At 42.8% G+C, this 14106-nt stretch overlaps 2 protein-coding genes across 2 annotated transcripts; both read right to left on the bottom strand.

Moving 5' to 3' along the window:
• Positions 1-9172: 9172 nt before the first annotated feature.
• LOC103974235 (MDIS1-interacting receptor like kinase 2-like) lies at positions 9173-12386 on the bottom strand. The gene is made up of 2 exons (XM_065151753.1): positions 9681-12386; positions 9173-9547 (listed from the first exon to the last, which is right to left on the bottom strand). The coding sequence occupies exon 1, from the start codon at positions 11451-11453 to the stop codon at positions 10386-10388; it is 1068 nt and encodes a 355-aa protein (XP_065007825.1). The 5' UTR covers positions 11454-12386; the 3' UTR covers positions 9173-9547; positions 9681-10385.
• On the bottom strand, positions 9198-9960 carry LOC135586342 (MDIS1-interacting receptor like kinase 2-like). The gene is made up of 2 exons (XM_065152960.1): positions 9681-9960; positions 9198-9547 (listed from the first exon to the last, which is right to left on the bottom strand). The coding sequence occupies exons 1-2, from the start codon at positions 9958-9960 to the stop codon at positions 9198-9200; spliced, it is 630 nt and encodes a 209-aa protein (XP_065009032.1).
• Positions 12387-14106: the final 1720 nt, after the last annotated feature.

Raw genomic sequence — 14106 nt, 5'->3', positions numbered from 1 at the left:
TTGATACACAAAGAGGGAAAAGAATTATTCCGCATTAACAGGTTTTCTTCCCAACAAGTCAGAGCATCAGGTTGTTTGGTGCTAGTTTTCTTGTGTGATTGAAATGGAGCAGTCAGATGGTATGATTAAATTGAACTCATCAAATTATTCCACTTGGAGGTGTCTGATGGAAGATTTGCTCTATTGCAAAGATTTGTATAAGCCTATCAAGGTTAAAGATAAACCTTCTTTTATGGACGATGAAGAATGGGAAGTTCAACATAGAAAAGCTATTGCCTATATTAGAAGATGGATGGATATAAACTTGTATGAGCATATTTCAGATGAAACCAGAGCTAATGTTGTTTGGCAAAGGTTAGAAAACCTCATTGCGAAAAAGATAGTGGGAAATAGAATTTCTCTCCTCAGAAGGCTTGTAAATTTGAAGTATAAAGATGGTGGTAACATTGTTGAGCACATAAGCCTATTTCAGAGTCTTGCAAACAAGTTGGTTGCTATGAAAATGAATATAGATGATGAGATGCAGGGATTATTACTTCTCAGCTCTTTACCAGAAAGTTGGGAAACGTATGTGATGACTATTTGTAACTCCACGCCAGAGGGGACTCTAACCATATATATGGTTAAAGATAGTTTGCTAAATGAAGATGCAAGAAGGAAAGAATAGGGTGAATCTTCTTATGGTGCATTTGTTACTGAAAAACAAGAAAGACGTGGAAGAAGTCATAGCAGAAATCCATATGGTTATAGAGGAAGATCCAAGTCTAGAAGAGATATCAAATGTTTTCACTGTAATAGGCCAGGTCACATGAAGAAAGAGTGTAGGTTTTGGAAGCGAGAACAGAATGAAATGAAGAAAAATGAGAAAGAGATCAATACAGTTGCTGTTGAAGGTAATATCACTATTGTCTGTGATGAAGGTTGTGTTAGCCTTGTAGCTCAGGACAGTAATTGGGTAATTGACTCTGGTGCTTCATTTCATGTTACTTCTCATGGTGATTTCTTTAGATCTTACAATGCTGGTGATTTTGGTAATGTCAGAATGGGAAACAATGGTACATCTAAGATTGTGGGTATTGGAGATATTTGCTTGTAGACCAGTATTTGGAGCAAATTGATACTCAAATATGTAAGGCATGTTCCAGATATTCGTCTTAACTTAATATATACAGGTAGACTTGATGATGAGGGCTTTGCACATTATTTTGATGAAAGTAAATGGAAACTCACTAAAGGTTCTCTAATTGTGGCAAAAGGAAAGAAGATTAACTCTTTTTATGTCATGGAAGCTAAGCTACACAAAGGAGAGATTAATGCAATTCGAAAAGGTGAAAGTATAGATCTTTGGCATAAGAGGCTAGGACATATCGGCGAGAAGGGACTTCAAACTCTTGCTAGAAAGCAGTTCTCACCAGAGTTGCAAGGTACATCTCTTAAATCTTGTGATCATTGCTTAGCTGGAAAAACACATAGAGTTGCATTTTAGACATATCCATCATCTAGAAGATCTGATGTTATTGATTTAGTTCATACTGATGTTTGTACTATGCAAACTAGAACTCTTGGAGGTGCTCTTTATTTTGTTACTTTTATTGATGATCATTCTAGAAAAGTTTGGGCTTTTGCTTTGAAATCTAAAGACTAGGTACTCGATGCTTTCAAGGAGTTTCATGTCAATGTTGAAAGAGAAACTGACAGAAAGCTAAAGTGTGTTCGATCAGATAATGGTGGCGAGTACAGGGGTCCTTTTGAGAATTATTGCAGGTTCCATGGTATCAGGCTTGAGAAAACAGTTCCTAAAACTCCTCAGCAGAACGGTGTGGCAGAAAGGATGAACAGAACCATTGACGAAAGGATTAGGTGTATGCTTTCCCACGCCAAGTTACCAAAGTCATTTTGGGGGGAGGCTATGAGAACTACAGTTGATCTGATAAATCTTTCTCCATTAGTTCCTCTGCAAGGTGATGTTCCAGAGAGAGTATGGAGAGGAAAAGATATATCTTATAATCATTTGAGAGTCTTTGGGTGTAAAGCATTAGTTCATATTCCCAAAGATGAGAGGTCCAAACTTGATAATAAGGCAAAAGCATGTATCTTCTTGGGATATGGTAATGAAGAGTTTGGGTACAGATTATGGGATCCAGTGAACAAGAAGATTATTAGAAGCAGAGATGTTGTGTTTCTTGAAGACCAATTGTTTGATGATGGTGATAATGTTGAGAAGCCAGAAACCTCTGTTTATATTCCTTGGAGTTTGAGTCCAGTTCCTTCACCTGTAGTTCATGATGATCATGGGGGAGATGAACAAGAAGATTGTGGTGAGAATACTAGTGATGATACACCTACAGTTGATGATGCTGAACCAACTGAACAGGCACCTCCACCACCAGTTGAGATTCCATTGAGAAGATCCACTAGAGAGCGACAACCCTCTACCAGATATCCTCCACATGAGTATGTTATGCTTACTGACGGGGGAGAGCCAGAAACTTACCAAGAAGCTATTCTACATGAGAATAAGAGTGAGTGGGTTAAAGCCATGCAAGAAGAGATGAGATCCTTGCTTGAGAACCACACCTATGACTTGGTAAAGCTGCCGAAAGAGAAGAAAGCTCTCAAGAATAAGTGGGTTTATAAATTGAAGACTGAAAATAATAGCTCACAACAAAGATACAAGGCACGACTAGTTATGAAAGGATTCAGTCAGAAGAAAGGTATTGACTTTGAAGAAATATTTTCTCCGGTTATGAAAATGTCCTCTATCCGAGTTGTTCTTGGTTTGGCTGCCCGCTTGAATTTAGAAGTTGAGCAACTTGATGTAAAAACAGCATTTCTTCATGGTGACTTAGAAGAAGAAATTTACATGGAGCAACCAGAAGGTTTCAAAGTCAAGGGAAAAGAAAATATGGTATGTAAGCTTAGGAAAAGCTTATATGGACTCAAACAGGCACCTAGACAGTGGTACAAGAAGTTTGATTCATTTATGATGAGCCAAGGGTATGATAGAACCACATCTGATCATTGTGTGTTTATGAAGAAATTTTCAGATAATGATTTTATTATTTTATTGCTATATGTTGATGATATGTTGATTGTTGGCCATGATGTTGGAAAAATTGAAAGGCTTAAAAGAGAGCTAAGTAAGACTTTTGCCATGAAAGACTTGGGATCGGTGAAACAAATACTTGGCATGAAGATTCTTCGTGATAGGAAGAAAAGGAAGATTTGGCTATCTCAGGAGACTTACATTGAAAAGGTTCTTGAAAGATTCAACATGAGTAAAGCCAAAGCAGTTTGTTCCCCACTTGCAGGTCATTTCAAGCTTAATTCGAAATAATGTCCTACAAGTGAGAAAGAAAAAGAAGAAATATCCAGAGTGCCTTACTCATCTGCAGTAGGCAGTTTGATGTATGCTATGGTTTGTACTAGGCCAGATATAGCTCATGTAGTTGGAGTTGTTAGCCGATTTCTCTCAAATCCTGGAAAGGAACATTGTGCAGCAGTGAAATGGATATTAAGATATCTAAGAGGTACTTCCAGGTTGTGTTTATGTTTTGGCAGTGATAAACCTGTGTTAGAAGGCTACACAGATGCAGACATGGCAGGTGATACTGATTCCAGGAAATCCACTTCAGGATTCTTGATGACATTTGCAGGAGGAGCAATCTCTTGGCAGTCTAAGTTACAGAAGTGTGTTGCTCTATCAACCACAGAAGCAGAATACATAGTAGTTACTGAAGCCTGTAAGGAAACTTTATGGATGAAAAAGTTTCTACAGGAATTGGGCTTGAAACAGGAAGTATATACTGTTTACTGTGACAGTCAGAGCACCATTCACCTCTCCAAGAATTCAATATACCATTCTAGATCCAAGCATATTGATGTGAGATATCACTGGATTCGTGATGTGCTTAAGATGAAAGAATTACAGTTGGAAAAGGTGCATACCAATGATAATGGTTCAGATATGTTGACAAAGTCTTTGCCTAAGGAGAAGCTTGAAGCATGTAGGCGAAGAGCGGGCTTGGTACAGCCCATCATATGAGCTGGAGGGGGAGAATTGTTGGGTCCAGTCCATATGTGGGCTTGGACAATTTGGGCCATAAGCCCAAATCAACTAATTGGATATTAGAGAGAACGAAATTAGGGTGAGATTAGAGTAAGAGCGTGCAGCGTGCTGTCACAGACAAACTTCTAAACAGGGTGTTTGATGAAATGCTTATGTATGTCCGTGTCTTTTGGTATGTTCATGCTTTGTACAGCATGTAGGGGGACGACCGAAGGCTTGATAGTCTCATTTTAGTTGGGTCGGTGGCCGCTTTAGGCTTGTAAATAAAGGTTGTGTCATGTGGACACGTGTGAGAGATTTTCGGTCTGTAATGGACCATTTTACCCTTTGTGTTGCAACTATTCAGAGCTTGTAAAGTCTGTTTGTAATTTGCATTGGCTATAAAGTGTTTTTCGGACATGTTTGCTTGTGGATCCCGAGTGAGGCGTTTTTCTCTGTCTTGTTCTCTCTTTTGTGGGTCCTAAGGGACCAGGGGAGGCTGACCTTTGCGGATGGACACGCAAGGGTGCCGCACGACTTAGGCAAAATCAGCTAAGTCCGTGACAGATGGTATCAGAGCGGGACAAGCACTCATAGAAACACTTAGCGTGCAAACGTGGGGGACCTAGCGGGGCTGCGTTGAGGGCAGTCAGCACACGCGCGACCGTTTGGGGGAAAACGGGCATAGAGATGTAGGGAAAAGGAGTCGCTCAGAGGAGCGGGCATTTGAGATTGGCATTCAGAGGAATGGCCAACCCTTCGCGCAAGAGGCACCACGAGAACAGACAAGCTTGGAAGAATTTGAAGCGCACAAAAGTTGGGATGGCTGAGTTTGAGCTACGGCTCAACGTTGACAACTATACTTGATGGTACTCTAGGCAAGCGAGGCGCTTGGTAAAAGATGAGACCATGCAAGGTGGAATGAGTTGCTCAACGACCAAACGAGTTACGCAAAGCTCACAGAGGTGAGGGGAATTGCTAACTCGAAGAATTTGGTACTCATGCATGGGCTTGTATGCGGACGATGGAATGTTCGTGGCCATCCCAAGGCGACCGAAACTCGGCGCCATAGAGCATTGAAACTTTCTCTTCGGCATGTGAAGGATACGTCCGTAGGAGGCTGAAGGGTGCAACTAGTTCAGCATGTTGCTAGGCCTTGAGGGGTGCAGCGGGGACTGTATTGACGTGGAGTCACAATCTAGCAAGTGTGTTTGCAGGAGGCAGAACAATGCACAGTTCGTTCAGCATATCGGAGTAGTCCAAGGAGATGGTGGTCTCCGAAACGAAGAGAGATGTTGCTCCAACGGGACAGTTATCCAGGAGGGATAAGTTCCGGCTCTCCAGAGGGAGAATCATGTGAGACGGACCTCACAAGTTGAGGAGGAGTACCTCAACAAACAACCACTCCACGAAGCTTGACGGATTGAGCAAGCGGCGAGGAGTCGTCGCATGATCTCGCTTGAGAGAATGCATCGGTGGATGCATTGCGAGATCAAGTGGGGGAGCGACCCAAAGCAACACAAATGAAGGCACACTTGGAGTCGATATGGAGATCGAACTCAAGGGACGGTTGACCCGTGGAATGGTGGGCGCGAGGGCCACCATCAACTCAATGCAAAAACGAGGAGCGGAGCAACTTGGGTGTAACTTGGCGAAGTACCCAAGCCGCATGAAAGGAGCCAACATAGAAGAGGGAACATGTAGTAGAGGCATAGAGCTTTCCTTGGATAGAGGTTAAGGACATGAACTCTTGCAGAGGCAAGAGCAGGATCATGTTGTTCCATGAGTCATTCATTCTAACGGAGCAGACTTATCTTGCATGGTGCCAAAGACGAAGGGAGCTTTGGGGCACATGCACCTTATCTCGGAGGAGCATTTGATGGAGGAACAAAGGCGACTCAATTTGCGGAGGCGAAGTTGGGTTCAGAAGGCCTTAGCACGGGGCAAGAGGACGTAGAGGCGGGTACTCTTGAAGAATATGCCACAGTGCTGTCATTCAAGTTGCTATGAAGGAGGCGGTGCGCAGCGAAGATTGTGCTGGTAGGGGCAGAGGCCCAGGATCCAGACAATGGTGCACTAATTGCAGCGAAGTCGGGGGACTTCGGGAGCTACTAGGCGACGGACTGTCCTAGAGCGATGCTTCATCTTGGTGTGACCCAAGAGTGGGTGGATGAAGGTCGATTGCCAAAGGAGCAAACAAAATCGAAGGTGGAAGAGATCCTGCGATGTATTAGTAGAGGCCACACGTGGAGGGACCACAATTCGAGTTCATCCCACAAGGATCAGAATGCAATGGAGATGTCACCAGGAGGCGACATGGTGCAGCGGATCGTGGTGGAACAGTTCGTGGCAATGCGATACACACAATCTAGCCCCGTGAGGGATTGGATCATACGGAGGTATGATCGGGAGCTACTGGGAGCTCTACTTCGGTGAACAACACGACGGTAAGAAGGGCTATGGATTAAAGGAGTGAAGGCCATGGTACCGCAGAGGCGGGTCTTCCGTGCGTGCATCAAATTTTGCAGCGGATGAAAGCCTTGGTCATCAGCATATGGGGGCTGTGTTCCACCAAGGGAAAAGTTCGAATGCAAGTACCAGTGAGTCCCATGGGAGGGACTTGATCATACAGCGGTATGATCGAAGCAGCTGGAGAGTTGGACTGCTCCAGAGCTAATATTCGCTTAAGGGAGCCCGACAAGTCAGAGGACAAGGTCGAGTAAGCGAACGTTGCTACCAAGGAAGCTAAGGAGAACAGAATCGGTGCAAGCCCTTCAATGTGATGGTAGAGGCCATGCATGGGAGTTGCAGTCTATCTTTCCATTGACCAAAGGGAGCTGCTTGGAGAACACAGAGGTGTTGAAGCAGGGGGTCGAAAGGGGCAAGGAAGCGACGACGAGTCCAGAGGGACTTAGTTACCCAAAATCGAGCATCAGTTAGAATGGAGGTGGACTCGGAGGAGTGCCACAGAGGCCTATCTACTGATTGTGAAGAAAAGGGATGTAGATGCGAGGCAATGGATAGTAGTGCCATGGGCATGGCAGCGCCATGGTACCGCAGAGGCGGGACTTCCGTGAAAGTCATTGATCCCTTGCTCTCATGGAGGGAGAGCGCTTGGTCGTGAAAGGGGCCGAGGAGGTGGAGCATGCAGAGGCAAACTCCAAGTACCGAGACAAGGCTGAAGGGCAGAGGCCAAGGAACTTCGTAAGACCGGTGTCAATGAGTTTCTCATCAGGATTGCCGAAAGTGAAGGACTTCGGGTCATGCAAGAGTGCGCGACCAAGGAACGAAGTAGTCAGTACGCGGTGCTGTACCTTCGCTACTCAGGGGAGTAGGCGGCAGGGTTGATGGAGAAGACGGTACAATCCCAGAGGCGACCAAATCTATCAGAGAATTACTCCAAGTTGGGGTGAAAACTTCCTGCAATCCAGAAGTTCAATGGCATTGAGAAGGTGAATCACAGTAACTAACTCAACGCAAGGAGTGCAAACACTTCAAGTGCTTCAGAAGTATGAGCAAAGAGCAGGCGAAGGCCAGTAACCAGCTCGATGCATGGAGTACAACCTCGAGGAGGCGGGCAAAGTCAAGTAACCTTTGCCTTCTCAACTCTTAAGGGAATGGGCGAAACCGAGTACCCCAATCCTCTTATCTATCCAGCAGAGGAGCTCTGCATATGTTCAAAGACCCTTCGAAGATAATGGAAGACAATAGTTGTCAAATCCTCACCAATGGTGATCAGTGCTACTGAGAGTAGATTGTCCGCTTCATTTCCCAACGAAATGCCAATCGAAAGCGGAAGTGATGCGAACCTACTTGGATGTGACAACTAAGTGAAAGAAGAGTCAATGAGCAAATTTTATGGAGGAAGGACCCAAAACTTCAGAAGTTTGCGAGATGATGCTCGTTAAAGCTCCAACAAGCATCCACCCAGTTCAAGTAGCATGAGGCATTTGAGAGACTAGCGCAGTAAGGATGGTCTTTTCCTTCATTTGAAGGATCCGCAGGAATCAACAAGGATCAACACAACTCAACTAACCCCACACCAGAGTCAGAGTCATTGGTGAGTTGAAGCAGCATGGCGGATCAAAGGTTCGACTACTCAAACACAACAGCGGAGAGCAATTGGGAGCCAAGGGAAGCATTGCAGTTGGAGCAGAAGATTGAAGACTCAGCAGAGGCGAGGAGTTGCAGTGTCGACAAAGGCTTCGACGAGGACGTCGAAGGAATAAGTGGGGGAGAATGTCACGGACAAACTTCTAAACAGGGTGTTTGATGTAATGCTTATGTATGTCCGTGTCTTTTGGTATGTTCATGCTTTGTACAGCATGTAGGGGGACGGCCGAAGGCTTGATAGTCCCATTTTAGTTGGGTCGGTGGCCGCTTTAGGCTTGTAAATAAAGGTTGTGTCATGTGGACACGTGTGAGAGATTTTCGGTCTGTAATGGACCATTTTACCCTTTGTGTTGCAACTGTTCAGAGCTTGTAAAGTCTGTTTGTAATTTGCATTGGCTATAAAGTGTTTTTCGGACATGTTTGCTTGTGGATCCCGAGTGAGGCGTTTTTCTCTGTCTTGTTCTCTCTTTTGTGGGTCCTAAGGGACCAGGGGAGGCTGACCTTTGCGGACGGACACGCAAGGGTGCCGCACGACTTAGACAAAATCAGCTAAGTCCGTGACAGTGCGGCGTGCAGAGGAAAGAGGAGAGAAAAATAGAGAGAGAAAGATTAGGTTTATGAGATTTCTGCTTGACGATCGGTGGCCAAACGTTGTCAGTTTCGGCCCAAATTTTATGTGGAGAATCCCTGCTGCAAACTCTACAATCCTAACGGTGTTGATCTGCAGTTTACCCTCTCTAAGGTACTTTCCTACGATATCCATTTTGTGAGACCTAGAATTTTCTTTGGAAGAGATCCACCTATGTTGAAGATATGCTAGAGCCAAGATCTATGTTCTTGATGTTATTCTGATCCTCTAGTTATTTTATAGAAGACCTACTATAAACCTGTTATCATTATTATTGATAGTGGAAGTTTGAGGTGGACTACGGTCCCGTGATTTTTCCCACATTGAGTTTTCCACGTTAAAAAGATTTGGTCTCACGGTGTGATTGATTTAGCATTTTAATATCAAGTTGGTATTTTGATGAGGAACCTATTTTGATACACAAAGACGAAAAAGAATTATTCCGCAGGTTTTCTTCCCAACAGTTCTGACCACGCATAACTTGTCGGAGACCTGTTTCATTGTCGGGCGTGATTCAGGGTGGTTGTCCACGCTACGAAGAGCCAAGCTCAAAACTGTAATCACTTCATCCGCAACTTGACCCTCAGGAACAGCTAGACGTCGGTCCAATACGTCTTTCACGAAGCTATCATTGATCGGTGAAGACGACAGAATGGAAATAAGTATTTCTCCATATTCTCCTATCAGCAACTCCAGCGTCACCACTCCGAAACTGTACGCGTCGCATTGGGTGGTCACTCTCATTGTATATGCAAGCTCTACAGACAACAAGAGCCAATGATCAAACCGCCAATCCATAGAGATCTCCTCCGAAATATAATTTGAATATGTTCTCAATTGCAGATATTCTTAATTTGCACAAACAACGAGATCTGAGAGAGAGAAACTTACCTGGTGCCAAGTAACCCCGTGTGCCTGCAAGCATGGTCCAATTTGATGAATCCGGATTCAGTAGTCGAGCAATTCCAAAGTCGGAAACACAAGCCTTGAATTCGGAATCCAGTAGGATGTTGTTGCTGGTAACATCTCGATGAACGATAGGCGGAACACAATCGTGATGCATGTAGAACAGAGCACGAGCAGCATCTTTCACGATGTTCACTCTCATCCCCCAGTCCAATTCAGCTGCAGTTTCGCTTCTGAGGACAGATCCCAGACTTCCTCTCTCCATGTACTCGTACACCAGAAATTTGCGTTGGGGAGAGGAGCAGAACCCGTAAAGCTTGACGATATTGCGATGTCGAATTTGAGTAAGAGTTTGTATCTCAGTTTGAAAGGGTTGCTCGTCGCATGTACCTTCAATGTCTGGTAGGTGAATCTTCTTCACCGCTAGCAGTTCCCCACTTGCTAACTCTGCTCTGTAGACACTGCCGTATGCACCGCTTCCGATACAGTATTTGGCATCGAAATCTTCGGTGGCTTCGATGATGTCCTTGTATACATCTCTTCCATCAAAATTCAATATATAGAATGCACCTTCTTTGATGTGATTATCATCGACAGGTACTGGCGGCTTCTTTCTCTTGTGGAATCGTAAAGCAGCTGCAATGAATATAAAAAAGAGAGGGAAGAAGACGACGGAAGCAATGATGGCTATTACAACCACTTTTGGCGCTTGCTTCGGTCATCTTTTGTCGGAGTACCGAGTGAAACACACGGAGGCAATCCTCGAACAACTCCACACAGATCATTGTTATAGGCAAACCACTCTGCCGGGGCTCTTCGGAAAGCTGGGCTATCAGGAACAGGGCCGTCCAGTTCATTGTAGGATACATCTACGGTAGACAAGCTCGTCATATACGTTAGCGAAGATGGAAGATGACCCGAGAAGGAATTATGCGATAGATTCAGGCTTTGCAGCATCACCAATTTGCCGAGTTGGGATGGAATCTCCCCTGTTAGTGAGTTCTGGCTGATGTCAAAGGTGTCTTGGAGGTACACCAGATTACCAATGGCCAAAGGAATGGTTCCACTAAAGTTGTTGTTGTTAAGCTTCAACGATCGGAGTTTCATGCAGTTGCCTAATTGATCTGGGATTCTTCCTGCCAAGTTGTTGGATGAGAGATCAAGCAGTTCGAGATTGGACAGCATTCCAAACTCCAGAGGGACATGGCCGACGAGTTGGTTGTTGCCCAAGCTCAGATTGTAGAGAAGGGTTAAGCTGCCGAAGCTCTTTGGGATCTCTCCTTGTAGGTAGTTGGAAGAGAGGTCCAGCTCTCCCAGTTTCGTCAACTGCCCAAACTCGGTGGGTATGACTCCGGTGATATTGTTATTTGAGATTCTGAAGAGTGTCAGATTGTGCCATTTTGCCCAGTCTGGTGAGAGTGTACCGGAGAGTTGATTGAAGCTCAAATCCATATAAGAAAGATGGGGATATACTCCAAGACATTGTGATACATCTCCGGTGAGTTGGTTGTGTTCAAGACGGACCCTTTCAAGCGTCGTACAATTTTTCAAGGTCGTGGGAATGGGACGTTGGAAGTTGTTCATTTCAAGAATGAGGTACTGTAGGGCTCCACCTTTGCATATGTCTGGGGGTAAATAGCCGGAGAAGCTATTATTTGACAGCACTAGGTATGTCAGTCCAAGAATGTTGTTGATCTCTACAGGCAAAGGTCCAGACAACTGATTATTGTATACACCTAGTTTTGTGAGTTTGGTCATGTTTCCTATAGAGGAAGGGATGGACCTGACAGTAAATTTTTGAAGAGTGCCAGATCGTAAGTTTAATTAGATTTCCAATCTCAAGAGGAATAAAATCAGACAATTGATTATCCAAAAGGTAAACAATATTTAATTTGGTCAAGTTTCCTATAGAGGCAGGGATGAGACCAGTCAAAAGATTTGTTGAGAGTACGAGATCAGTAACTTCAATTAGATTTCCAATCTCAAGAGGAATAAAGTTAGACAATTGATTATCTCAAAGGTAAAGAATCTTTAATTTGGCCATGTTTCCTATAGAGGAAGGAATGGGACCGGTCAAAAAATTTTTTGAGAGTGAGAGATTAGTAACTTCAATTAGATTCTCAATCTCAAGAGGAATAAAACTAGGCAATTGATTATCCCAAAGGCTAAGTCTCTCTAGTCTAGTCATATTTCCTATAGAAAAAGGAATTGAATTAGTTAATAGGTTTTCTGAGAAGTTGAGATCAGTAACCTCAATGAGGTTTCCAATCTCAAAAGGAATAGGACCTGAGAGTTTATTTCTTCGTAGCCAAAAAAATTGTAGCTTGGTTAGGTTTCCAAAAGAAGAGATAACCCCACCTGTTAGATTATTATCGGCAATCGATAGGTAAACGAGATTAACTAGATTTTTCAATTCTCGAGGGATGACTCCAGTCAATTGATTTTGGTAGAGATCGAAGTGGTAGAGCTTTGTTAAATTTCCTAAACTAGATGGGATTGATCTAGAGAGCCTATTGACTCCAATATCCAGATACATCAATTCGTGGAGCTTCCCTAACTCCTTAGGAATGACACCCACGAGCTTATTATCCTCCAAGTGCAAGGACACAAGGCCGATGAGGTTGCTAAGAGATGGAGGTATAGCACCAACCATTTGATTCTGGCTAAGACTCAAGAATCGAAGCTCTTTCATGGAGCTCATTCCAATTGGGATTTTGCTTGTGAACTGATTGCTAGTGAGATCAAGAGATACAAGCCTGGAGAGAGCTGAGATTGTTGAGGATGGAGGAGCAAGAAAAAACAGAATACTACGATACGAGTAAAAAGAATCCTTTCGACTCAAGAAAACTGATGTAGTATTAAAAGCAGGAGGAACATTTACAAGATACCAAGTGCACACAGACTCTCTATCTATCTGTCTCTTTCTCTATATCTCTTGCTAGATGAACTACGGTCCTATTTATAAGACCTAATGACAACCACCCTATAACTACTAGATCATAAGGTAGTTATTGAAATCACCATGTAACCACTAGATCATGATAACAATTTAGATAACTATAAATCATATCTCAACACTCTCCCTTGATTCATAGTTGCATACTTCAATTTGCGACATAAAATAAATATACTTTTGAAGTGGAAGTGATTTGGTGAGGATATCTGCAACTTGTTCATCCGTTCCATAATACTTCATTGTGATGGCTCCACTTGCCTGAAGTACTCTTTAAAGCTCCTGCACAATCACTATCAGTGAAACCAAATAATTTGCATTTAAATTTTGTTTTGAACATCCATTTTAACCCAATCACTTTCTTTTCTTTCGGTAGATCCATTAGCTCCCAAGTTTCATTCTTCTCAGTTGACTTGATTTCCTCCTTCATTGCTTTTCTCCATTCCTCTTTTTTAACTGCTTCATCAAAAGTTGTCGGATCTGAAATAAACAAAGCAAATGTTGAGTTATAAATTTCTGTTAGTGATCTGAAATTTCTTGGAGGGGTTTCATCTGAGGAATTCGAATTTGAACTGCTATTGGGTGAGGTTGATAATGAATTTGTTGGAGTAGGATCTGTCACTTGATTTTGCGGAGTGTCTAGTTCTACTGGAATCTGCATTTGTGTTGCACCTTTATTGGTCTCCCGATTCCAACTTACCCTTTCATCAAACATAACATTTCTGTTAATAATAACTTTGCCACTAACAGGATTATATAATCGATATGCTTTAGATCGTAAAGAATAACCAATTAAAATGTATTTCTCTGATTTTTCATCAAGCTTGTAATGATTTTGTGAATTCACCAAAGCATAAGCAATACAACCAAAAAATCTTAGATATCTAACACTTGGTTTCATACCATACCAAGCCTTAAAAGGAGTTCGATTTATAACAGCCTTTGTTGGTGAAATATTCAACAAATAAACTGCTGTTGCAACTGCTTCTGCCCAAAACTGATTTGGAAGATGTTTTCCTTTAAGCAAACTTCTTGCCATTTCAACGACAGTCCGATTCTTACGCTCAGCTACACCATTTTGCTCCGTTGTATATGGTGCTGTCAATTCTCTGTGAATACCATTTTCTTCACAAAAAGAACTAAACTCATTAGATAAAAATTCACCACCTCTATCTGTCCGAAGTGTCTTTATATATCTACCACTTTGTCTTTCTACAAGTGCCTTAAACTTTCGAAAATTATCAAATGTTTCAGATTTCAATCTCAAAAAATATACCCAACTCATGCGACTATAATCATCTGTAAACAATAAAAAATATTGACTTCCACCAAATGATTTTGTATTCATAGGTCCACATAAGTTAGCATGAACTAATTCAAGACAATTAGATGCTCTCCATGCTTTTCCAATAGGAAATGGTTTTCTACTTTGTTTGTCATAAATAAATCCTTCACATA

The sequence above is a fragment of the Musa acuminata genome, chromosome BXJ3-5 (genome assembly GCF_036884655.1).
Source record: "Musa acuminata AAA Group cultivar baxijiao chromosome BXJ3-5, Cavendish_Baxijiao_AAA, whole genome shotgun sequence".
NCBI lineage: Eukaryota > Viridiplantae > Streptophyta > Magnoliopsida > Zingiberales > Musaceae > Musa > Musa acuminata.
Note: the sequence above shows the minus strand (reverse complement) of the source record. Positions and strands in the feature narration are given on the sequence as shown.